The 26,843-nt window shown below is 49.8% G+C and overlaps 2 protein-coding genes across 4 annotated transcripts in view; both read right to left on the reverse strand.

Annotated features, from left to right (window-relative positions):
• The window catches only part of LOC118372759 (testican-1-like), a 473,522-nt gene that overhangs the window by 297,423 nt on the left and 149,256 nt on the right, over window positions 1–26,843 (reverse strand). The window lies entirely within an intron of this gene.
• Window positions 19,363–20,995, reverse strand: LOC118363101 (uncharacterized). Of its 3 annotated transcripts, none has more exons than XM_035743813.2 (3): window positions 20,095–20,995; window positions 19,774–19,978; window positions 19,363–19,566 (listed from the first exon to the last, which is right to left on the reverse strand). In XM_035743813.2, exons 1-2 carry the CDS (start codon window positions 20,616–20,618, stop codon window positions 19,873–19,875), a joined length of 630 nt encoding a protein of 209 aa, XP_035599706.1. In that variant the 5' UTR covers window positions 20,619–20,995; the 3' UTR covers window positions 19,363–19,566; window positions 19,774–19,872. The 3 variants fall into 3 exon arrangements, with proteins under 3 accessions (XP_035599706.1, XP_052344236.1, XP_035599705.1); XM_052488276.1 differs by having other exon boundaries at window positions 19,363–19,607; XM_035743812.2 differs by having other exon boundaries at window positions 19,762–19,978.

The following is a 26,843-nucleotide window of genomic DNA, read 5'->3' on the forward strand; positions in this document are numbered from 1 at the left end:
GTCACACTCCTCCGCTCACTATAGTTTCACTCCCTCCACCATCGTCACACTCCTCCGCTCACTATAGTTTCACTCCCTCCACCATCGTCACACTCCTCCGCTCACTATAGTTTCACTCCCTCCACCATCGTCACACTCCTCCTCTCACTATAGTTTCACTCCCTCCACCATCGTCACACTCCTCCTCTCACTATAGTTTCACTCCCTCCACCATCGTCACACTCCTCCGCTCACTATAGTTTCACTCCCTCCACCATCGTCACACTCCTCCTCTCACTATAGTTTCACTCCCTCCACCATCGTCACACTCCTCCACTCACTATAGTTTCACTCCCTCCACCATCGTCACACTCCTCCTCTCACTATAGTTTCACTCCCTCCACCATCGTCACACTCCTCCACTCACTATAGTTTCACTCCCTCCATCATCGCCACACTCCTCCGCTCACTATAGTTTCACTCCCTCCACCATCGTCACACTCCTCCTCTCACTATAGTTTCACTCCCTCCACCATCGTCACACTCCTCCGCTCACTATAGTTTCACTCCCTCCACCATCGTCACACTCCTCCACTCACTATAGTTTCACTCCCTCCATCATCGCCACACTCCTCCGCTCACTATAGTTTCACTCCCTCCACCATCGTCACACTCCTCCTCTCACTATAGTTTCACTCCCTCCACCATCGTCACACTCCTCCGCTCACTATAGTTTCACTCTCTCCATCATCGTCACACTCCTCCGCTCACTATAGTTTCACTCCCTCCACCATCGTCACACTCCTCCTCTCACTATAGTTTCACTCCCTCCACCATCGTCACACTCCTCATCTCACTATAGTTTCACTCCCTCCACCATCGTCACACTCCTCCGCTCACTATAGTTTCACTCCCTCCACCATCGTCACACTCCTCCTCTCACTATAGTTTCACTCCCTCCACCATCGTCACACTCCTCATCTCACTATAGTTTCACTCCCTCCACCATCGTCACACTCCTCATCTCACTATAGTTTCACTCCCTCCACCATCGTCACACTCCTCCGCTCACTATAGTTTCACTCCCTCCACCATCGTCACACTCCTCCTGTCACTATAGTTTCACTCCCTCCACCATCGTCACACTCCTCATCTCACTATAGTTTCACTCCCTCCACCATCGTCACACTCCTCCGCTCACTATAGTTTCACTCCCTCCACCATCGTCACACTCCTCCGCTCACTATAGTTTCACTCCCTCCACCATCGTCACACTCCTCCGCTCACTATAGTTTCACTCCCTCCACCGTTCTCACACTCCTCTGCTCACTTTAGTTTCACTCCCTCCACCATCCTCACACACCTCCGCTCACATTAGTTTCACTCCCTCCATCATCACCACACTCCTACGCTCACTATAGTTTCACTCTCTCCATCATCCTCACACTCCTCCGCTCACTAGTTTCACTCCCTCCATCGTCCTCACACTCCTCTGCTCACTATAGTTTCACTCCCTCCACCATCGTCACACTCCTCCGCTCACTATAGTTTCACTCTCTCCATCATCCTCACACTCCTCCGCTCACTATAGTTTCACTCCCTCCACCATCAGCTCACTTTAGTTTCACTCCCTCCACCATCGTCACACTCCTCCTCTCACTATAGTTTCACTCCCTCCACCATCGTCACACTCCTCCGCTCACTTTAGTTTCACTCCCGCCATCATCGCCACACTCCTCCGCTCACTATAGTTTCACTCCCTCCACCATCGTCACACTCCTCCGCTCACTATAGTTTCACTCCCTCCACCATCGTCACACTCCTCCTCTCACTATAGTTTCACTCCCTCCACCATCGTCACACTCCTCCTCTCACTATAGTTTCACTCCCTCCACCATCGTCACACTCCTCCGCTCACTATAGTTTCACTCCCTCCACCATCGTCACACTCCTCCTCTCACTATAGTTTCACTCCCTCCACCATCGTCACACTCCTCCACTCACTATAGTTTCACTCCCTCCACCATCGTCACACTCCTCCTCTCACTATAGTTTCACTCCCTCCACCATCGTCACACTCCTCCACTCACTATAGTTTCACTCCCTCCATCATCGCCACACTCCTCCGCTCACTATAGTTTCACTCCCTCCACCATCGTCACACTCCTCCTCTCACTATAGTTTCACTCCCTCCACCATCGTCACACTCCTCCGCTCACTATAGTTTCACTCCCTCCACCATCGTCACACTCCTCCACTCACTATAGTTTCACTCCCTCCATCATCGCCACACTCCTCCGCTCACTATAGTTTCACTCCCTCCACCATCGTCACACTCCTCCTCTCACTATAGTTTCACTCCCTCCACCATCGTCACACTCCTCCGCTCACTATAGTTTCACTCTCTCCATCATCGTCACACTCCTCCGCTCACTATAGTTTCACTCCCTCCACCATCGTCACACTCCTCCTCTCACTATAGTTTCACTCCCTCCACCATCGTCACACTCCTCATCTCACTATAGTTTCACTCCCTCCACCATCGTCACACTCCTCCGCTCACTATAGTTTCACTCCCTCCACCATCGTCACACTCCTCCTCTCACTATAGTTTCACTCCCTCCACCATCGTCACACTCCTCATCTCACTATAGTTTCACTCCCTCCACCATCGTCACACTCCTCATCTCACTATAGTTTCACTCCCTCCACCATCGTCACACTCCTCCGCTCACTATAGTTTCACTCCCTCCACCATCGTCACACTCCTCCTCTCACTATAGTTTCACTCCCTCCACCATCGTCACACTCCTCATCTCACTATAGTTTCACTCCCTCCACCATCGTCACACTCCTCCGCTCACTATAGTTTCACTCCCTCCACCATCGTCACACTCCTCCGCTCACTATAGTTTCACTCCCTCCACCATCGTCACACTCCTCCGCTCACTATAGTTTCACTCCCTCCATCATCGCCACACTCCTCCACTCACTATAGTTTCACTCCCTCCACCATCGTCACACTCCTCCGCTCACTATAGTTTCACTCCCTCCACCATCGTCACACTCCTCCGCTCACTATAGTTTCACTCCCTCCACCGTTCTCACACTCCTCTGCTCACTTTAGTTTCACTCCCTCCACCATCCTCACACACCTCCGCTCACATTAGTTTCACTCCCTCCATCATCACCACACTCCTACGCTCACTATAGTTTCACTCTCTCCATCATCCTCACACTCCTCCGCTCACTATAGTTTCACTCCCTCCACCATCAGCTCACTTTAGTTTCACTCCTTCCACCATCGTCACACTCCTCCGCTCACTATAGTTTCACTCCCTCCACCATCGTCACACTCCTCCGCTCACTATAGTTTCACTCCCTCCACCATCGTCACACTCCTCCGCTCACTATAGTTTCACTCCCTCCACCATCGTCACACTCCTCATCTCACTATAGTTTCACTCCCTCCACCATCGTCACACTCCTCCGCTCACTATAGTTTCACTCCCTCCACCATCGTCACACTCCTCCGCTCACTATAGTTTCACTCCCTCCACCGTTCTCACACTCCTCTGCTCACTTTAGTTTCACTCCCTCCACCATCCTCACACACCTCCGCTCACATTAGTTTCACTCCCTCCATCATCACCACACTCCTACGCTCACTATAGTTTCACTCTCTCCATCATCCTCACACTCCTCCGCTCACTATAGTTTCACTCCCTCCACCATCAGCTCACTTTAGTTTCGCTCCTTCCACCATCGTCACACTCCTCCGCTCACTATAGTTTCACTCCCTCCACCATCGTCACACTCCTCCGCTCACTATAGTTTCACTCCCTCCACCGTTCTCACACTCCTCTGCTCACTTTAGTTTCACTCCCTCCACCATCCTCACACACCTCCGCTCACATTAGTTTCACTCCCTCCATCATCACCACACTCCTACGCTCACTATAGTTTCACTCTCTCCATCATCCTCACACTCCTCCGCTCACTATAGTTTCACTCCCTCCACCATCAGCTCACTTTAGTTTCACTCCCTCCACCATCGTCACACTACTCCGCTCACTATAGTTTCACTCCCGCCATCATCGTCACACTCCTCCGCTCACTATAGTTTCACTCCCTCCACCATCGTCACACTCCTCCTCTCACTATAGTTTCACTCCCTCCACCATCGTCACACTCCTCATCTCACTATAGTTTCACTCCCTCCACCATCGTCACACTCCTCCGCTCACTATAGTTTCACTCCCTCCACCATCGTCACACTCCTCCGCTCACTATAGTTTCACTCCCTCCACCATCGTCACACTCCTCCGCTCACTATAGTTTCACTCCCTCCACCATCGTCACACTCCTCATCTCACTATAGTTTCACTCCCTCCACCATCGTCACACTCCTCCGCTCACTATAGTTTCACTCCCTCCACCATCGTCCCACTCCTCCGCTCACTATAGTTTCACTCCCTCCACCATCGTCACACTCCTCCGCTCACTATAGTTTCACTCCCTCCACCATCGTCACACTCCTCCTCTCACTATAGTTTCACTCCCTCCACCATCGTCACACTCCTCCGCTCACTATAGTTTCACTCCCTCCACCATCGTCACACTCCTCCGCTCACTATAGTTTCACTCCCTCCACCATCGTCACACTCCTCCGCTCACTATAGTTTCACTCCCTCCACCATCGTCACACTCCTCATCTCACTATAGTTTCACTCCCTCCACCATCGTCACACTCCTCCGCTCACTATAGTTTCACTCCCTCCACCATCGTCACACTCCTCCGCTCACTATAGTTTCACTCCCTCCACCATCGTCACACTCCTCCTCTCACTATAGTTTCACTCCCTCCACCATCGTCACACTCCTCCGCTCACTATAGTTTCACTCCCTCCACCATCGTCACACTCCTCCGCTCACTATAGTTTCACTCCCTCCACCATCGTCACACTCCTCCGCTCACTATAGTTTCACTCCCTCCACCATCGTCACACTCCTCCTCTCACTATAGTTTCACTCCCTCCACCGTTCTCACACTCCTCTGCTCACTTTAGTTTCACTCCCTCCACCATCGTCACACTCCTCCGCTCACTATAGTTTCACTCCCTCCACCATCGTCACACTCCTCATCTCACTATAGTTTCACTCCCTCCACCATCGTCACACTCCTCCGCTCACTATAGTTTCACTCCCTCCACCATCGTCACACTCCTCCGCTCACTATAGTTTCACTCCCTCCACCATCGTCACACTCCTCCGCTCACTATAGTTTCACTCCCTCCACCATCGTCACACTACTCTGCTCACTATAGTTTCACTCTCTCCATCATCCTCACACTCCTCCGCTCACTATAGTTTCACTCCCTCCACCATCAGCTCACTTTAGTTTCACTCCCGCCATCATCGCCACACTCCTCCGCTCACTATAGTTTCACTCCCTCCACCATCGTCACACTCCTCCACTCACTATAGTTTCACTCCCTCCACCATCGTCACACTCCTCCGCTCACTATAGTTTCACTCCCTCCACCATCGTCACACTCCTCCGCTCACTATAGTTTCACTCCCTCCACCATCGTCACACTCCTCATCTCACTATAGTTTCACTCCCTCCACCATCGTCACACTCCTCCGCTCACTATAGTTTCACTCCTTCCACCATCGTCACACTCCTCCGCTCACTATAGTTTCACTCCCTCCACCATCGTCACACTCCTCCTCTCACTATAGTTTCACTCCCTCCACCATCGTCACACTCCTCCTCTCACTATAGTTTCACTCCCTCCACCATCGTCACACTCCTCCGCTCACTATAGTTTCACTCCCTCCACCATCGTCACACTACTCCGCTCACTATAGTTTCACTCCTTCCACCATCGTCACACTCCTCCGCTCACTATAGTTTCACTCCTTCAACCATCGTCACACTCCTCCGCTCACTATAGTTTCACTCCCTCCACCATCGTCACACTCCTCCTCTCACTATAGTTTCACTCCCTCCACCATCGTCACACTCCTCCACTCACTATCGTTTCACTCCCTCCATCATCCTCACACTCCTCCGCTCACTATAGTTTCACTCCCTCCACAGTTCTCACACTCCTCCTCTCACTATAGTTTCACTCCCTCCACCATCGTCACACTCCTCCACTCACTATAGTTTCACTCCCTCCACCATCGTCACACTCCTCCGCTCACTATAGTTTCACTCCCTCCACAGTTCTCACACTCCTCTGCTCACTTTAGTTTCACTCCCTCCACCATCCTCACACACCTCCGCTCACATTAGTTTCACTCCCTCCATCATCGCCACACTCCTCCGCTCACTATAGTTTCACTCCCTCCACCATCAGCTCACTATAGTTTCACTCCCTCCACCATCGTCCCACTCCTCCGCTCACTATAGTTTCACTCCCTCCACCATCGTCACACTCCTCCTCTCACTATAGTTTCACTCCCTCCACCATCGTCACACTCCTCCACTCACTATCGTTTCACTCCCTCCACCATCGTCACACTCCTCCGCTCACTATAGTTTCACTCCCTCCACCATCGTCACACTCCTCCGCTCACTATAGTTTCACTCCCTCCACCATCGTCACACTCCTCATCTCACTATAGTTTCACTCCCTCCACCATCGTCACACTCCTCCGCTCACTATAGTTTCACTCCCTCCACCATCGTCACACTCCTCATCTCACTATAGTTTCACTCCCTCCACCATCGTCACACTCCTCCGCTCACTATAGTTTCACTCCCTCCACCATCGTCACACTCCTCCGCTCACTATAGTTTCACTCCCTCCACCATCGTCACACTCCTCCGCTCACTATAGTTTCACTCCCTCCACCATCGTCACACTCCTCATCTCACTATAGTTTCACTCCCTCCACCATCGTCACACTCCTCCGCTCACTATAGTTTCACTCCCTCCACCATCGTCCCACTCCTCCGCTCACTATAGTTTCACTCCCTCCACCATCGTCACACTCCTCCGCTCACTATAGTTTCACTCCCTCCACCATCGTCACACTCCTCCTCTCACTATAGTTTCACTCCCTCCACCATCGTCACACTCATCCGCTCACTATAGTTTCACTCCCTCCACCATCGTCACACTCCTCCGCTCACTATAGTTTCACTCCCTCCACCATCGTCACACTCCTCATCTCACTATAGTTTCACTCCCTCCACCATCGTCACACTCCTCCGCTCACTATAGTTTCACTCCCTCCACCATCGTCACACTCCTCCGCTCACTATAGTTTCACTCCCTCCACCATCGTCACACTCCTCCTCTCACTATAGTTTCACTCCCTCCACCATCGTCACACTCCTCCGCTCACTATAGTTTCACTCCCTCCACCATCGTCACACTCCTCCGCTCACTATAGTTTCACTCCCTCCACCATCGTCACACTCCTCCGCTCACTATAGTTTCACTCCCTCCACCATCGTCACACTACTCTGCTCACTATAGTTTCACTCTCTCATCATCCTCACACTCCTCCGCTCACTATAGTTTCACTCCCTCCACCATCGTCACACTCCTCCGCTCACTATAGTTTCACTCCCTCCACCATCGTCACACTCCTCCGCTCACTATAGTTTCACTCCCTCCACCATCGTCACACTCCTCATCTCACTATAGTTTCACTCCCTCCACCATCGTCACACTCCTCCGCTCACTATAGTTTCACTCCCTCCACCATCGTCCCACTCCTCCGCTCACTATAGTTTCACTCCCTCCACCATCGTCACACTCCTCCGCTCACTATAGTTTCACTCCCTCCACCATCGTCACACTCCTCCTCTCACTATAGTTTCACTCCCTCCACCATCGTCACACTCCTCCGCTCACTATAGTTTCACTCCCTCCACCATCGTCACACTCCTCCGCTCACTATAGTTTCACTCCCTCCACCATCGTCACACTCCTCCGCTCACTATAGTTTCACTCCCTCCACCATCGTCACACTCCTCATCTCACTATAGTTTCACTCCCTCCACCATCGTCACACTCCTCCGCTCACTATAGTTTCACTCCCTCCACCATTGTCACACTCCTCCGCTCACTATAGTTTCACTCCCTCCACCATCGTCACACTCCTCCTCTCACTATAGTTTCACTCCCTCCACCATCGTCACACTCCTCCGCTCACTATAGTTTCACTCCCTCCACCATCGTCACACTCCTCCGCTCACTATAGTTTCACTCCCTCCACCATCGTCACACTCCTCCGCTCACTATAGTTTCACTCCCTCCACCATCGTCACACTCCTCCTCTCACTATAGTTTCACTCCCTCCACCGTTCTCACACTCCTCTGCTCACTTTAGTTTCACTCCCTCCACCATCGTCACACTCCTCCGCTCACTATAGTTTCACTCCCTCCACCATCGTCACACTCCTCTGCTCACTATAGTTTCACTCCCTCCACCATCGTCACACTCCTCCGCTCACTATAGTTTCACTCCCTCCACCATCGTCACACTCCTCATCTCACTATAGTTTCACTCCCTCCACCATCGTCACACTCCTCCGCTCACTATAGTTTCACTCCCTCCACCATCGTCACACTCCTCCGCTCACTATAGTTTCACTCCCTCCACCATCGTCACACTCCTCCGCTCACTATAGTTTCACTCCCTCCACCATCGTCACACTACTCTGCTCACTATAGTTTCACTCTCTCCATCATCCTCACACTCCTCCGCTCACTATAGTTTCACTCCCTCCACCATCAGCTCACTTTAGTTTCACTCCCGCCATCATCGCCACACTCCTCCGCTCACTATAGTTTCACTCCCTCCACCATCGTCACACTCCTCCACTCACTATAGTTTCACTCCCTCCACCATCGTCACACTCCTCCGCTCACTATAGTTTCACTCCCTCCACCATCGTCACACTCCTCCGCTCACTATAGTTTCACTCCCTCCACCATCGTCACACTCCTCATCTCACTATAGTTTCACTCCCTCCACCATCGTCACACTCCTCCGCTCACTATAGTTTCACTCCTTCCACCATCGTCACACTCCTCCGCTCACTATAGTTTCACTCCCTCCACCATCGTCACACTCCTCCTCTCACTATAGTTTCACTCCCTCCACCATCGTCACACTCCTCCTCTCACTATAGTTTCACTCCCTCCACCATCGTCACACTCCTCCGCTCACTATAGTTTCACTCCCTCCACCATCGTCACACTACTCCGCTCACTATAGTTTCACTCCTTCCACCATCGTCACACTCCTCCGCTCACTATAGTTTCACTCCTTCAACCATCGTCACACTCCTCCGCTCACTATAGTTTCACTCCCTCCACCATCGTCACACTCCTCCTCTCACTATAGTTTCACTCCCTCCACCATCGTCACACTCCTCCACTCACTATCGTTTCACTCCCTCCATCATCCTCACACTCCTCCGCTCACTATAGTTTCACTCCCTCCACAGTTCTCACACTCCTCTGCTCACTTTAGTTTCACTCCCTCCACCATCCTCACACACCTCCGCTCACATTAGTTTCACTCCCTCCATCATCGCCACACTCCTCCGCTCACTATAGTTTCACTCCCTCCACCATCAGCTCACTATAGTTTCACTCCCTCCACCATCGTCCCACTCCTCCGCTCACTATAGTTTCACTCCCTCCACCATCGTCACACTCCTCCTCTCACTATAGTTTCACTCCCTCCACCATCGTCACACTCCTCCACTCACTATCGTTTCACTCCCTCCACCATCGTCACACTCCTCCGCTCACTATAGTTTCACTCCCTCCACCATCGTCACACTCCTCCGCTCACTATAGTTTCACTCCCTCCACCATCGTCACACTCCTCATCTCACTATAGTTTCACTCCCTCCACCATCGTCACACTCCTCCGCTCACTATAGTTTCACTCCCTCCACCATCGTCACACTCCTCATCTCACTATAGTTTCACTCCCTCCACCATCGTCACACTCCTCCGCTCACTATAGTTTCACTCCCTCCACCATCGTCACACTCCTCCGCTCACTATAGTTTCACTCCCTCCACCATCGTCACACTCCTCCGCTCACTATAGTTTCACTCCCTCCACCATCGTCACACTCCTCATCTCACTATAGTTTCACTCCCTCCACCATCGTCACACTCCTCCGCTCACTATAGTTTCACTCCCTCCACCATCGTCCCACTCCTCCGCTCACTATAGTTTCACTCCCTCCACCATCGTCACACTCCTCCGCTCACTATAGTTTCACTCCCTCCACCATCGTCACACTCCTCCTCTCACTATAGTTTCACTCCCTCCACCATCGTCACACTCATCCGCTCACTATAGTTTCACTCCCTCCACCATCGTCACACTCCTCCGCTCACTATAGTTTCACTCCCTCCACCATCGTCACACTCCTCATCTCACTATAGTTTCACTCCCTCCACCATCGTCACACTCCTCCGCTCACTATAGTTTCACTCCCTCCACCATCGTCACACTCCTCCGCTCACTATAGTTTCACTCCCTCCACCATCGTCACACTCCTCCTCTCACTATAGTTTCACTCCCTCCACCATCGTCACACTCCTCCGCTCACTATAGTTTCACTCCCTCCACCATCGTCACACTCCTCCGCTCACTATAGTTTCACTCCCTCCACCATCGTCACACTCCTCCGCTCACTATAGTTTCACTCCCTCCACCATCGTCACACTACTCTGCTCACTATAGTTTCACTCTCTCATCATCCTCACACTCCTCCGCTCACTATAGTTTCACTCCCTCCACCATCAGCTCACTTTAGTTTCACTCCCGCCATCATCGCCACACTCCTCCGCTCACTATAGTTTCACTCCCTCCACCATCGTCACACTCCTCCACTCACTATAGTTTCACTCCCTCCACCATCGTCACACTCCTCCGCTCACTATAGTTTCACTCCCTCCACCATCGTCACACTCCTCCGCTCACTATAGTTTCACTCCCTCCACCATCGTCACACTCCTCATCTCACTATAGTTTCACTCCCTCCACCATCGTCACACTCCTCCGCTCACTATAGTTTCACTCCTTCCACCATCGTCACACTCCTCCGCTCACTATAGTTTCACTCCCTCCACCATCGTCACACTCCTCCTCTCACTATAGTTTCACTCCCTCCACCATCGTCACACTCCTCTCCTCACTATAGTTTCACTCCCTCCACCATCGTCACACTCCTCCGCTCACTATAGTTTCACTCCCTCCACCATCGTCACACTACTCCGCTCACTATAGTTTCACTCCTTCCACCATCGTCACACTCCTCCGCTCACTATAGTTTCACTCCTTCAACCATCGTCACACTCCTCCGCTCACTATAGTTTCACTCCCTCCACCATCGTCACACTCCTCCTCTCACTATAGTTTCACTCCCTCCACCATCGTCACACTCCTCCACTCACTATCGTTTCACTCCCTCCATCATCCTCACACTCCTCCGCTCACTATAGTTTCACTCCCTCCACAGTTCTCACACTCCTCTGCTCACTTTAGTTTCACTCCCTCCACCATCCTCACACACCTCCGCTCACATTAGTTTCACTCCCTCCATCATCGCCACACTCCTCCGCTCACTATAGTTTCACTCCCTCCACCATCAGCTCACTATAGTTTCACTCCCTCCACCATCGTCACACTCCTCTGCTCACTATAGTTTCACTCCCTCCACCATCGTCACACTCCTCCGCTCACTATAGTTTCACTCCCTCCACCATCGTCACACTCCTCCGCTCACTATAGTTTCACTCCCTCCACCATCAGCTCACTATAGTTTCACTCCCGCCATCATCGTCACACTCCTCCGCTCACTATAGTTTCACTCCCTCCACCATCGTCACACTCCTCCGCTCACTATAGTTTCACTCCCTCCACCATCGTCACACTCCTCCTCTCACTATAGTTTCACTCCCTCCACCATCGTCACACTCCTCCTCTCACTATAGTTTCACTCCCTCCACCATCGTCACACTCCTCATCTCACTATAGTTTCACTCCCTCCACCATCGTCACACTCCTCCGCTCACTATAGTTTCACTCCCTCCACCATCGTCACACTCCTCCGCTCACTATAGTTTCACTCCCTCCACCATCGTCACACTCCTCCTCTCACTATAGTTTCACTCCCTCCACCATCGTCACACTCCTCCGCTCACTATAGTTTCACTCTCTCCATCATCGTCACACTCCTCCGCTCACTATAGTTTCACTCCCTCCACCATCGTCACACTCCTCCTCTCACTATAGTTTCACTCCCTCCACCATCGTCACACTCCTCATCTCACTATAGTTTCACTCCCTCCACCATCGTCACACTCCTCATCTCACTATAGTTTCACTCCCTCCACCATCGTCACACTCCTCCGCTCACTATAGTTTCACTCCTTCCACCATCGTCACACTCCTCCGCTCACTATAGTTTCACTCCCTCCACCATCGTCACACTCCTCCTCTCACTATAGTTTCACTCCCTCCACCATCGTCACACTCCTCCTCTCACTATAGTTTCACTCCCTCCACCATCGTCACACTCCTCCGCTCACTATAGTTTCACTCCCTCCACCATCGTCACACTACTCCGCTCACTATAGTTTCACTCCTTCCACCATCGTCACACTCCTCCGCTCACTATAGTTTCACTCCTTCAACCATCGTCACACTCCTCCGCTCACTATAGTTTCACTCCCTCCACCATCGTCACACTCCTCCTCTCACTATAGTTTCACTCCCTCCACCATCGTCACACTCCTCCACTCACTATCGTTTCACTCCCTCCATCATCCTCACACTCCTCCGCTCACTATAGTTTCACTCCCTCCACAGTTCTCACACTCCTCTGCTCACTTTAGTTTCACTCCCTCCACCATCCTCACACACCTCCGCTCACATTAGTTTCACTCCCTCCATCATCGCCACACTCCTCCGCTCACTATAGTTTCACTCCCTCCACCATCAGCTCACTATAGTTTCACTCCCTCCACCATCGTCCCACTCCTCCGCTCACTATAGTTTCACTCCCTCCACCATCAGCTCACTATAGTTTCACTCCCGCCATCATCGTCACACTCCTCCGCTCACTATAGTTTCACTCCCTCCACCATCGTCACACTCCTCCGCTCACTATAGTTTCACTCCCTCCACCATCGTCACACTCCTCCGCTCACTATAGTTTCACTCCCTCCACCATCGTCACACTCCTCCTCTCACTATAGTTTCACTCCCTCCACCATCGTCACACTCCTCCTCTCACTATAGTTTCACTCCCTCCACCATCGTCACACTCCTCATCTCACTATAGTTTCACTCCCTCCACCATCGTCACACTCCTCCGCTCACTATAGTTTCACTCCCTCCACCATCGTCACACTCCTCCGCTCACTATAGTTTCACTCTCTCCATCATCGTCACACTCCTCCGCTCACTATAGTTTCACTCCCTCCACCATCGTCACACTCCTCCTCTCACTATAGTTTCACTCCCTCCACCATCGTCACACTCCTCATCTCACTATAGTTTCACTCCCTCCACCATCGTCACACTCCTCCGCTCACTATAGTTTCACTCCCTCCACCATCGTCACACTCCTCCGCTCACTATAGTTTCACTCCCTCCATCATCGCCACACTCCTCCGCTCACTATAGTTTCACTCCCTCCACCATCGTCACACTACTCTGCTCACTATAGTTTCACTCTCTCCATCATCCTCACACTCCTCCGCTCACTATAGTTTCACTCCCTCCACCATCGTCACACTCCTCCACTCACTATAGTTTCACTCCCTCCACCATCGTCACACTCCTCCGCTCACTATAGTTTCACTCCCTCCACCATCGTCACACTCCTCCTCTCACTATAGTTTCACTCCCTCCACCATCGTCACACTCCTCCACTCACTATAGTTTCACTCCCTCCACCATCGTCACACTCCTCCGCTCACTATAGTTTCACTCCCTCCACCATCGTCACACTCCTCCGCTCACTATAGTTTCACTCCCTCCACCATCGTCACACTCCTCCGCTCACTATAGTTTCACTCCCTCCACCATCGTCACATTCCTCCGCTCACTATAGTTTCACTCCCTCCACCATCGTCACACTCCTCCGCTCACTATAGTTTCACTCCCTCCACCATCGTCACACTCCTCCGCTCACTATAGTTTCACTCCCTCCACCATCGTCACACTCCTCCGCTCACTATAGTTTCACTCCCTCCACCATCGTCACACTCCTCCGCTCACTATAGTTTCACTCCCTCCACCATCGTCACACTCCTCCGCTCACTATAGTTTCACTCCTTCCACCATCGTCACACTCCTCCGCTCACTATAGTTTCACTCCTTCCACCATCGTCACACTCCTCCGCTCACTATAGTTTCACTCCCTCCACCATCGTCACACTCCTCCGCTCACTACAGTTTCACTCCTTCCACCATCGTCACACTCCTCCTCTCACTATAGTTTCACTCCCTCCACCATCGTCACACTCCTCCTCTCACTATAGTTTCACTCCCTCCACCATCGTCACACTCCTCCGCTCACATTAGTTTCACTCCCTCCATCATCGCCACACTCCTCCGCTCACTATAGTTTCACTCCCTCCACCATCGTCACACTCCTCCGCTCACATTAGTTTCACTCCCTCCACCATCGTCACACTCCTCCGCTCACATTAGTTTCACTCCCTCCACCATCGTCACACTCCTCCGCTCACATTAGTTTCACTCCCTCCATCATCGCCACACTCCTCCGCTCACTATAGTTTCACTCCCTCCACCATCGTCACACTCCTCCTCTCACTATAGTTTCACTCCCTCCACCATCGTCACACTCCTCCGCTCACTATAGTTTCACTCCCTCCACCATCGTCACACTCCTCCGCTCACTATAGTTTCACTCCCTCCACCATCGTCACACTCCTCCGCTCACTATAGTTTCACTCCCTCCACCATCGCCACACTCCTCCGCTCACTATAGTTTCACTCCCTCCACCATCGTCACACTCCTCCTCTCACTATAGTTTCACTCCCTCCACCATCGTCACACTCCTCCGCTCACTATAGTTTCACTCCCTCCACCATCGTCACACTCCTCCGCTCACTATAGTTTCACTCCCTCCACCATCGTCACACTCCTCTGCTCACTATAGTTTCACTCCCGCCATCATCGTCACACTCCTCCGCTCACTATAGTTTCACTCCCTCCACCATCGTCACACTCCTCCTCTCACTATAGTTTCACTCCCTCCACCATCGTCACACTCCTCCTCTCACTATAGTTTCACTCCCTCCACCATCGTCACACTCCTCCGCTCACTATAGTTTCACTCCCTCCACCATCGTCACACTCCTCCACTCACTATAGTTTCACTCCCTCCACCATCGTCACACTCCTCCGCTCACTATAGTTTCACTCCCTCCACAATCGTCACACTCCTCCGCTCACTATAGTTTCACTCCCTCCACCATCGTCACACTCCTCCTCTTACTATAGTTTCACTCCCTCCACCATCGTCACACTCCTCATCTCACTATAGTTTCACTCCCTCCACCATCGTCACACTCCTCCTCTCACTATAGTTTCACTCCCTCCACCATCGTCACACTCCTCCGCTCACTATAGTTTCACTCCCTCCACCATCAGCTCACTTTAGTTTCACTCCCGCCACCATCGTCACACTCCTCCGCTCACTATAGTTTCACTCCCTCCACCATCGTCACACTCCTCCGCTCACTATAGTTTCACTCCCTCCACCATCGTCACACTCCTCCGCTCACTATAGTTTCACTCCTTCCACCATCGTCACACTCCTCCGCTCACTATAGTTTCACTCCTTCCACCATCGTCACACTCCTCCGCTCACTATAGTTTCACTCCCTCCACCATCGTCACACTCCTCCGCTCACTACAGTTTCACTCCTTCCACCATCGTCACACTCCTCCTCTCACTATAGTTTCACTACCTCCACCATCGTCACACTCCTCCTCTCACTATAGTTTCACTCCCTCCACCATCGTCACACTCCTCCGCTCACATTAGTTTCACTCCCTCCATCATCGCCACACTCCTCCGCTCACTATAGTTTCACTCCCTCCACCATCGTCACACTCCTCCGCTCACATTAGTTTCACTCCCTCCACCATCGTCACACTCCTCCGCTCACATTAGTTTCACTCCCTCCACCATCGTCACACTCCTCCGCTCACATTAGTTTCACTCCCTCCATCATCGCCACACTCCTCCGCTCACTATAGTTTCACTCCCTCCACCATCGTCACACTCCTCCTCTCACTATAGTTTCACTCCCTCCACCATCGTCACACTCCTCCGCTCACTATAGTTTCACTCCCTCCATCATCGCCACACTCCTCCGCTCACTATAGTTTCACTCCCTCCACCATCGTCACACTCCTCCGCTCACTATAGTTTCACTCCCTCCACCATCGCCACACTCCTCCGCTCACTATAGTTTCACTCCCTCCACCATCGTCACACTCCTCCTCTCACTATAGTTTCACTCCCTCCACCATCGTCACACTCCTCCGCTCACTATAGTTTCACCCTCCACCATCGTCACACTCCTCCGCTCACTATAGTTTCACTCCCTCCACCATCGTCACACTCCTCTGCTCACTATAGTTTCACTCCCGCCATCATCGTCACACTCCTCCGCTCACTATAGTTTCACTCCCTCCACCATCGTCACACTCCTCCTCTCACTATAGTTTCACTCCCTCCACCATCGTCACACTCCTCCTCTCACTATAGTTTCACTCCCTCCACCATCGTCACACTCCTCCGCTCACTATAGTTTCACTCCCTCCACCATCGTCACACTCCTCCACTCACTATAGTTTCACTCCCTCCACCATCGTCACACTCCTCCGCTCACTATAGTTTCACTCCCTCCACAATCGTCACACTCCTCCGCTCACTATAGTTTCACTCCCTCCACCATCGTCACACTCCTCCTCTTACTATAGTTTCACTCCCTCCACCATCGTCACACTCCTCATCTCACTATAGTTTCACTCCCTCCACCATCGTCACACTCCTCCGCTCACTATAGTTTCACTCCCTCCACCATCGTCACACTCCTCCGCTCACTATAGTTTCACTCCCTCCACCATCGTCACACTCCTCCTCTCACTATAGTTTCACTCCCTCCACCATCGTCACACTCCTCATCTCACTATAGTTTCACTCCCTCCACCATCGTCACACTCCTCCGCTCACTATAGTTTCACTCCCTCCACCATCGTCACACTCCTCCTCTCACTATAGTTTCACTCCCTCCACCATCGTCACACTCCTCATCTCACTATAGTTTCACTCCCGCCATCATCGCCACACTCCTCCGCTCACTATAGTTTCACTCCCTCCACCATCGTCACACTCCTCCGCTCACTATAGTTTCACTCCCTCCACCATCGTCACACTCCTCCTCTCACTATAGTTTCACTCCCTCCACCATCAGCTCACTTTAGTTTCACTCCCGCCATCATCGCCACACTCCTCCGCTCACTATAGTTTCACTCCCTCCACCATCGTCACACTCCTCCGCTCACTATAGTTTCACTCCCTCCACCATCGTCACACTCCTCCGCTCACTATAGTTTCACTCCTTCCACCATTCTCATTCTGTGTTTCTTTTTTATTTTATATTTATATATTTTGCATTCTTTTGTGTATGGATTAAATTAATGATATTATTTTTGCATCTCGACCTCCTTGGGTTATTCCTTTTTATGGTTTTGAGTTTGAATACATTTGGAACTCTATTAATTATAAACCACATAATAATTCACATTTCCTGTTGCTGCAAGATTATTTTCCTGCTATAACAAACTGTCTCTACCCTAGTCTATGAGTAACAATAAACCCAAATGTCCTCTGTTCTTCCTACTGTTCCCTTCATCCTCTCTTCACCTCTACTTTACCTTCCTCTCTCCTAATCTTCTCTCTCACACTCCTTTATACTGTACCCCCCTCTCTCCCCTCCATCTCAGCCGCCCACCCTCTCTCTCTCTCTCTCTCTCTCTCTCTCTCTCTAATCAGGGTGTTCACACAAGGCCTGTCAGAACAGGGTGAACAGGGTGCTTTTCAGCTAGAGAGAGGAAAAGTTCAATGCTAGCCTGGGGGAAGGACCCATTCCTCCTGAGTGAGAGAGTGAATGAGTGAGTGGAGTGAGTGAGTGAGTGAGTGAGTGAGTGAGTGAGTGAGTGAGTGAGTGAGTGAGTGAGTGAGTGAGTGAGTGAGTGAGTGAGTGAGTGAGTGAGTGAGAGAGAGAGAGAGAGAGAGAGAGAGAGAGAGAGAGAGAGAGAGAGAGAGAGAGAGAGAGAGAGAGAGAGAGAGGGACAGAGAGAGATAGAGAGAGACCAAACCAAATCATGAGAAAATAAAAAGATAATTACTTGACACATTGGAAAGAATATACAAAAAAACACAAGGTTTTACAAGGTGTACAAGGTGACAGCATACCTGATCACCGTGACTGACCTAAAAAATAATGAAATCAGTGAGCATAGCCTTGCTATTAAGAAAGGCTGGATAGAAAGAGTCATGTGAAGGCCAAATTACAGAGGAGGAACTTCTTGATGCAATTAAAGCCTTTAAGTCCGGAAAAACTCCAGTGCTGGATGGCATAACAGTGGAAGTATACCAAACTTTTTTTTATATATACTCAGAGAACCATTATTAGCATGTTTTAACCACTCCTATATAAATGGTAGATTATCGGACATGCAATAAGGAGGCCTCTTACACTTCAGTGTTGTGGTGCAAAAATTCTAGCTAAATGCTTGCCGCATAGAATCAAAAAGGTTTTGTCAGATATTATTCATCCTAATCAGACAGTTTTTTTTACATGGACGATACATTGGAGATAATATAAGACAAGTACTGGAAACAATAGAATATAATGAAATATCGGGGAAACCAGGCTGACTTTGAAAAGGCTTTTGATAAAGTACGACTGTGGTTTATATTTAAATACCGAGAATATTTCAATTTTGGAGAATCTCTTATAAAATGGGTTAAAATTATGTATAGTAACCCCAGGTGTAAAATAGTATATAAGGTCTACATCTCAAAGATTTAAACTGTCAAGAGGAGTAAAACAAGGTTGTCCACTATTGGCATATCTATTTATTTTTGCCTTCGAAATGTTAGCTGTTAAAATTAGATCCAACCATAATATTAAGGCATTAGTAATCCATGGCTTAAAAACAAAGGTGTCATTGTATGCTGATGATTAATGTTTTCTTTTAAAACCACAATTAGAATCCCTCCACAGCCTCATAGTATCAGGATAAGGTAAGACCCAGATGCAGACCGTGTCAAAGTAACAATGTTTATTACAGAAACAGAGGCAAAGGTACAGGACGGCAGGTAGGGTCAGGTCAGGCAGAGGTCGGAAATCCAGATGGGGCAAAGGTACAGGATGGTAGGCAGGCTCAGGGTCAGGGGCGGGCATAGTGGTCAGGCGGCAGGAGTCAAAAACCAGGAAGACGAGAAAAAGAGAGGCTGGCAAAAGACAGGAGCTGACAGGACAAATGCTGGTAAGCTTGACAAACAAGACAAACTGGCCACAGACAAACAGAGAATACAGGTATAAATACACAGATGATAATGGGGAAGATGGGCGACACCTGGAGGGGGGTGGAATCAAAAAGACAGGTGAAACAGATCAGGGTGTGACAGTCAGACCCCCCCAGGGGCGCCACCTGGTGTCCTACCTGGGTGCATACCTGGTTGACCGGGGTGCCGGCGGTAGAAGTCGCGATGAGGGCTGGGTCCAGAATGTCTCTAGCGGGGACCCAGCACTTCTCCTCCGGGCCATAACCCTCTCAGTCAACCAGGTACTGGAAAGCCCTGCCCCGTGGTCGAACCATCAGGAGGCATCTCGCCGTGTACGCCGGATGGCCATCGGCGACACGGGGAGGAGGGGTGGGCCTGGAAATGGAAGACAAGGGACTGTGAGACACGGGCTTGATACGGGACACATGAAAGGTGGAGTGTATACGAAGAGTACGAGGCAACAGAAGATGAACAGCAGAGGGACTAATGACCTTGGAGATGGGGAAACCGGGGGGACAGTTTGCGAGACTTCACCCGGAGGGGCAGATCCCGGGGGGAGAGTCACACCTTCTGCCTGAGACGATACCGGGGAACCGGGGTCCGATGGCGATCCGCTTGCTGTCGATTCCTGGAGTTGGTCTTGAGGAGGGCCGACCGGACTCTCCTCCAGGTATGACGACAGCGGCAGACAAACATCTGGGCACCTCCTCTTCCTGCTCAGGGAAGAGCAGGGGCCGATACCCCAGAGAACATTAGAAGGGAGATAGTCCTGTGGCAGAGCAGGGAAGGGTGTTGCGGGCATATTCGACCCACACAAGCTGTTGGCTCCAGGTGGTGGGATTGGCAGAGACCAGGCAGCGCAGGGTGGTCTCGAGGTCCTGGTTGTCTCTCTCAGACTGGCCGTTGGACCAAATGAGGGTGTAGAACGCCTTCCAGAACTGGATGAGAACTGAGGACCCTGGTCGGAGACCATGTCCATGGGCAGTCCATGGATCCGGACAATGTGCTGCACCATGAGCTAGGCAATCTCTTTGGCAGAGGGTAGTTTGGGGAGAGGAATGAAGTGGGCAGCTTTAGAGAGCCGATCCACCACGGTCAGGATGGCGGTGACCCGTGACAAAGTCCACGGAGTTATGAGACCAGGGACGGTGGGGGACAGGCAGAGGTTGGAAGAGACCAGCCAGAGCTTGCAGAGGAGTCTTCTTCTGTGTACAAATTGTGTAAGCGGCAAAGATTGCAGACACGTCCGGGACCATGGTAGGCCACCAAAAGCGTTGTCACACACAGGCCAGGGTCCGACAGGCACCCGAGTGGCAAGCCAGCCTGGAGGAGTGGGGCCCACTCCAGGACCACAGTGTCGAGAACATCCGGTTATCAGGGCCCAGTTATCAGCCCCCCGGGAACGCTGCGCCTCATGGACTTGCTTCCCTATTCCCCAGCTGAGTGCCGTCACCAGGCATGAGGTGGGAAGGAAAGTCTTGGGTTCTGGGGTAGCAGTCGTGGGGCTATAGCGGAGATACTCCAGGTTCTTGTGATCAGTCCACACAATGAACAGATGTTCCACCCCCTCCAGTCAGTGCCTCCATTCCTCCAACGCCATCTTCACCGCAAGAAGCTCTCGATTCCCCACATTGTAGTTCCTTTCTGTGGCATTGAGGCCATGGGTGAAGGCGGTGCAGGAATGTAGCTTGAGGTCAAGGGCAGAACGCTGGGACAGGACAGCCCATACTCCAACGTCCGACGCATCTGCCTCCACCACGAACTTACGAGATGGGTCCAGATGAACCAGGATGGGAGTTGTGGTGAAGCGATATTCGAGGTCCCGGAACGCCCGGTCAGCAGCTGGGAACCACGTGAACGGAACCTTGGGCGAGGTGAGTGCTGACAGGGGGGAAGACAGGGTGCTGTAACCCCGGATAAAGTGGCGATAGAAATTGGCAACCCCAGGAAACATTGCAGCTGCACCCTGGACGTAGGCTGAGACCAATCCATCACTGCTCTCACCTTCCCGGGATCCATCTGGACACTCCCAGCAGAGATGATGTTGTAACCCAGAAAGGGGATGGTGGAGCGATGGAGCTCGCACTTCTCCGCTCTCACAAACAGCTGATTCTCCAGAAGGCGTTGAAGGACCTGCTGGACGTGGAGCACGTGTTCTTGAGGAGAGTGGGAGAAGATGAGGATGTCATTAGAAGCCTCAGGTTCTCTTGGAAACGAGACTGTTGGGAGCTACCGGGTTGACCTGGAGACCAGGTGGGATCCCTGGGCATGCGAGCGAAATCGAATTTCCTCTCCCTCCGTCATTCCCGTAGTCGCGCATTGATTCAGATGGTCAAAGTGCTGAGGGAATCGAGATCTGTAGGTAACTCCCGAGCAGCAAGCAAGTACTTGATCTTCTCCAACACCCCGTGCAGGAACATATCGAACGGAGCTTCCTGGTTCCAAGCACTCTCCGTTGCCAATGTGCAGAAATCCACCGCATAGTCAGTCAGACTGCAGGAGCCCCGCCGAAGCTGGATTAGCCTCAGTGCAGCTTCTCTCCCAGAGAACAGGGCGTAAAAAACCTTCTTCACCTCTGCCACAAATCCCTCCAGACTAACGCATATGGCCGGCTGCTGTTCCCATACAGCAGCAGCCCAGGTGAGAGCCCTCCCGGACATCAGCGTGATGAGAATGGCTGTCTTGGAGTGATCCGAGGGGAAGGGGGAGGGCTGAAACTCGAACGAGAAACTCCCGATAGGTGCTCAACTCTCCATTGAAGCGTTCCGTGGGGGGGTGTAAACGGGGTTCCCGAGAAGGTGGAGTGGCCGATGAGACGGTGCTGCTAGTAGCTGGGTTACTGAGGGGCTGTGGGGTTACCACCGCGATAGGCTACCTCCCAGAAAACCCGCGGAATTGACCGTCCAATACCCGGTCATGGCGCTCAGCCAACGTTTGGACCCCCTCCATAAGGCCACGAAGCAGTTCCTCATGCTTCCTGATGGTGGCTCCTTGAGAGGCGATGGCATCGCGCATCTGGCCCGGGTCTGCTGGGTCAGTCATGGCCAGTTCGTACTATCAGAATAGGGTAAGACCCAGATGCAGACCAATGTTTATTACAGAAACAGAGGCAAAGGTCCATGACGGCAGGCAGGCTCAGGTCAGGCAGAGGTCGGAAATCCAGATAGGGACAAAGGTACAGGACGGCAGTCAGGCTCAGGGTCAGGCATAGTGGTCAAGCAGGTGTGTTCAGGGTCAGAACAGGCAAGGGTCAAAAACCAGGATGGTGTGAAAAAGGGAGGCTGGAAAAAGACAGGTGCTGACAGGACAAATGCTGGTAACCTTGACAAACAAGACGTAAAGCCAACAGACAGACAGAGAACACAGGTATAAATACACAGGGCATAATGGGGAAGATGGGCGACGCCTGGAGGGGGGTGGAGACAATCACAAAGACAGGTGAAACGTCAAAACTTCAAGTTCAAAACTTTTGTGAAACAGCACAGTTACAAATATAAATCTAACTGGATGGACATCAGAAATAGCGTGAGGCCAGGACTAAAAACAAACAAAATATAACTATAGTAAAATAGATTGTGTCTGTAAAATGTGTATAGTATGTATAAACTGAAGGTAGAAGCCTAAGTGTTATTGTTTATTAGTTTACTTATCGTTTACTTATATATGTGTGTATATATATATATATATATATATATATATATATATATATATACATACAGTGCCTTGCGAAAGTATTCGGCCCCCTTGAACTTTGCGACCTTTTGCCACATTTCAGGCTTCAAACATAAATATATAAAACTGTATTTTTTTGTGAAGAATCAACAACAAGTGGGACACAATCATGAAGTGGACCGACATTTATTGGATATTTCAAACTTTTTTAACAAATCAAAAACTGAAAAATTGGGCGTGCAAAATTATTCAGCCCCTTTACTTTCAGTGCAGAAAACTCTCTCCAGAAGTTCAGTGAGGATCTCTGAATGATCCAATGCCGACCTAAATGACTAATGATGATAAATACAATCCACCTGTGTGTAATCAAGTCTCCGTATAAATGCACCTGCACTGTGATAGTCTCAGAGGTCCGTTAAAAGCGCAGAGAGCATCATGAAGAACAAGGAACACACCAGGCAGGTCCGAGATACTGTTGTGAAGAAGTTTAAAGCCGGACTTGGATACAAAAACATTTCCCAAGCTTTAAACATCCCAAGGAGCACTGTTCAAGCGATAATATTGAAATGGAAGGAGTATCAGACCACTGCAAATCTACCAAGGCCTGGCCGTCCCTCTAAACTTTCAGCTCATACAAGGAGAAGACTGATCAGAGATGCAGCCAAGAGGCCCATGATCACTCTGGATGAACTGCAGAGATCTACAGCTGAGGTGGGAGACTCTGTCCATAGGACAAAAATCAGTCATATATTGCACAAATCTGGCCTTTATGGAAGAGTGGCAAGAAGAAAGCCATTTCTTAAAGATATCCATAAAAAGTGTTGTTTAAAGTCGCAAAGTTCAAGGGGGCCGAATACTTTCGCAAGGCAATGTATATAGAGATACAATCTTTCCAGCTCTGCAGATTTTACTGTGAGGAGGCAGAGTCATTCGATCATTTATTTTGGTACTGTCCATATGTAGCTCGTTTTTGGTCACAGGTCCAGGAACGGCTGAAGAATTGCAACATTTACCTTGAAATCACGCTGCAGACAGCAATACTGGGTGATCTGAAAAGTCATAGTCAATCGATCAATAATATAATTATTATTATAGCAAATATATTTATCCTTAATTTACAATCTGTAGGAACAATGAGAACAGAAAGGTTCAGTACATTTGTGAAGCATCACAGCACAGTTGAAAAATATATGGCAAACAGAAATCCAAAATGGATGGTGTTAAGAGATAGACGGGAGGGGTTGAATGGAGCTGAAGGGAGGGACTAATAACAACAAGATAACACATGTGAAACATACATCTGTCAAATGTATAAAGGTTCAGAACTTTTGTGAAATAGCACAAATAGAAATCAAATTGAACGGACATCAGAAATAGAGGAAGGACTAAAAACAAGCAATACAACTATTGTAAAATAGATTGTGTCTGTAAAAGGTGGGATGGAAGTTAGCCAAGTGGTTAGAGCGTTGGAATAGCAAGGTTGCAAGATCGAATACCTGAGCTGACAAGGTAAAAATCTGTTCTGCCCCTGAACAAGGCAGTTAACCCACTGTTCCTAGGCCATCATTGAAAATAAGAATTTGTTCTTAACTGACTTGCCTAGTTAAATAAAGGTTAAATAGTATGTATAAACTGAAGGTATAAGTGTTCATTTTAATTTAATCCTAGTAAATATTCCGTTTTAGGTCAGTTAGGATCACCAGTTTATTTTAAGAATGTAAAATGTCAGAATAATAGTAGAGAGAATGATTTATTTCAGTGTGTATTTCTTTCATCACATTCCCAGTGGGTCAGACGTTTACATACACTCAGTTAGTATCTGGTAGCATTGCCTTTAATTGTTTAACTTGGGTCAAATATTTCGGGAAGCCATCCACAAGCTACCCACAATAAGTTGGATGAATTTTAGCCCATTCCCCCTGACAGAGCTGGTGTAACTGAGTCAGGTTTGTAGGCCTCCTTGCTCGCGCACACTTTTTCAGTTCTGCCCACAAATGTTCTATTAGATTGAGGTCAGGGATTTGTGATGGCCACTCCAATACCTTGACTTTGTTGTCCTTAAGCCATTTTGCCACAACTTTGGAAGTATGCTTGGGGTCATTGTCCATTTGGAAGACCCATTTGCGACCAAGCTTTAACTTCCTGACTGATGTCTTGAGATGTTGCTTCAATATATCCACATAATTTTCCTGCCTTATGATGCCATCTATTTTGTGAAGTGCACTAGTCCCTCCTGCAGCAAAGCACCCCCACAACATGATGCTGCCACCCCCGTGCTTCATGGTTGGGATGGTGTTCTTCGACTTGCAAGCCTCCGCCTTTTTCCTCCAAACATAACAATGGTCATTATGACCAAACAATTCAATTGTGTTTCATCAGACCAGAGGACATTTCTCCAAAAAGTACGATCTTTGTCCCCATATGCAGTTGCAAACCGTAGTCTGGCTTTTGTTATGCCGGTTTTGGAGCAGTGGCTTCTTCCTTGCTGAGCGGCCTTTCAGGTTATGTGGATATAGGACTGGTTTTACTGTGGATATAGATACTTCTGTACCGGTTTCCTCCAGCATCTTCACAAGGTCCTCTGCTGTTGTTCTGGGATTGATACGTTCAGTATGTTCATCTCTAGGAGACAGAACGCATCTCCTTCCTGAGCGGTATGACGGCTGTGTGGTCCCATGGTGTTTATACTTGCATACTATTGTTTGTACAGATGAACGTGGTACCTTTAGGGGTTTGGAAATTGCTCCCAAGGATGAACCAGATTTGTGGAGGTTGACGTTTTTGATCTGAGGTCTTGGCTGATTTCTTTTGATTTTTCCATTATGTCGAGCAAAGAGGCACTGAGTTTGAAGGTAGGCCTTGAAATACATCCACACGTACACCTCCAATTGACTCAAATTGTGTCAATTAGCCTATCAGAAGCTTCTACAGCCATGACATCATTTTCTGGAATTTTCCAAGCTGTTTAAAGGCACAGTCAACTTAGTGTATGAAAACTTCTTACCCACTGGAATTATGACACAGTGAATTATAAGTGAAATAATCTGTCTGTAAACAATTTTTGGAAAAATTACTTGTGTCATGCACAAAGTAGATGTCCTAACCGACTTGCCAAAACTATAGTTTGTTTAACAAGAAATTTGTAAAGTGGTTGAAAAATGAGTTTCAATGACTCCAACCTAAGTGTATGCAAACGTCCGACATCAACTGTATATAAATATTTATATATATTTACCCACCAAATATATGGGGGACTGGAAATGATGCAGATGATTACATTGATGGAAGCAACAATCTATCCGCAATATTAAAGCTGATCCACCCAAAAAGACCTTGCTCTCAAGAGAAGACAGGCTATGTGCTCACTGCCCACAAAATGAGGTGGAAACTGAGCTGCACTTCATAACCTCCTGCCCAATGTATGACCATATTAGAGAGACATATTTCCCTCAGATTACACAGACTCACAAAGAATTCAAAAAAAGTATTACATTTTAATAAACTCCCATATCTATTGGGTGAAATTCCACAGTGTGCCATCACAGCAGCAAGATTTGTGACTTCCGGG

Source organism: Oncorhynchus keta, chromosome 30 (assembly GCF_023373465.1).
Source record: "Oncorhynchus keta strain PuntledgeMale-10-30-2019 chromosome 30, Oket_V2, whole genome shotgun sequence".
Lineage (NCBI taxonomy): Eukaryota > Metazoa > Chordata > Actinopteri > Salmoniformes > Salmonidae > Oncorhynchus > Oncorhynchus keta.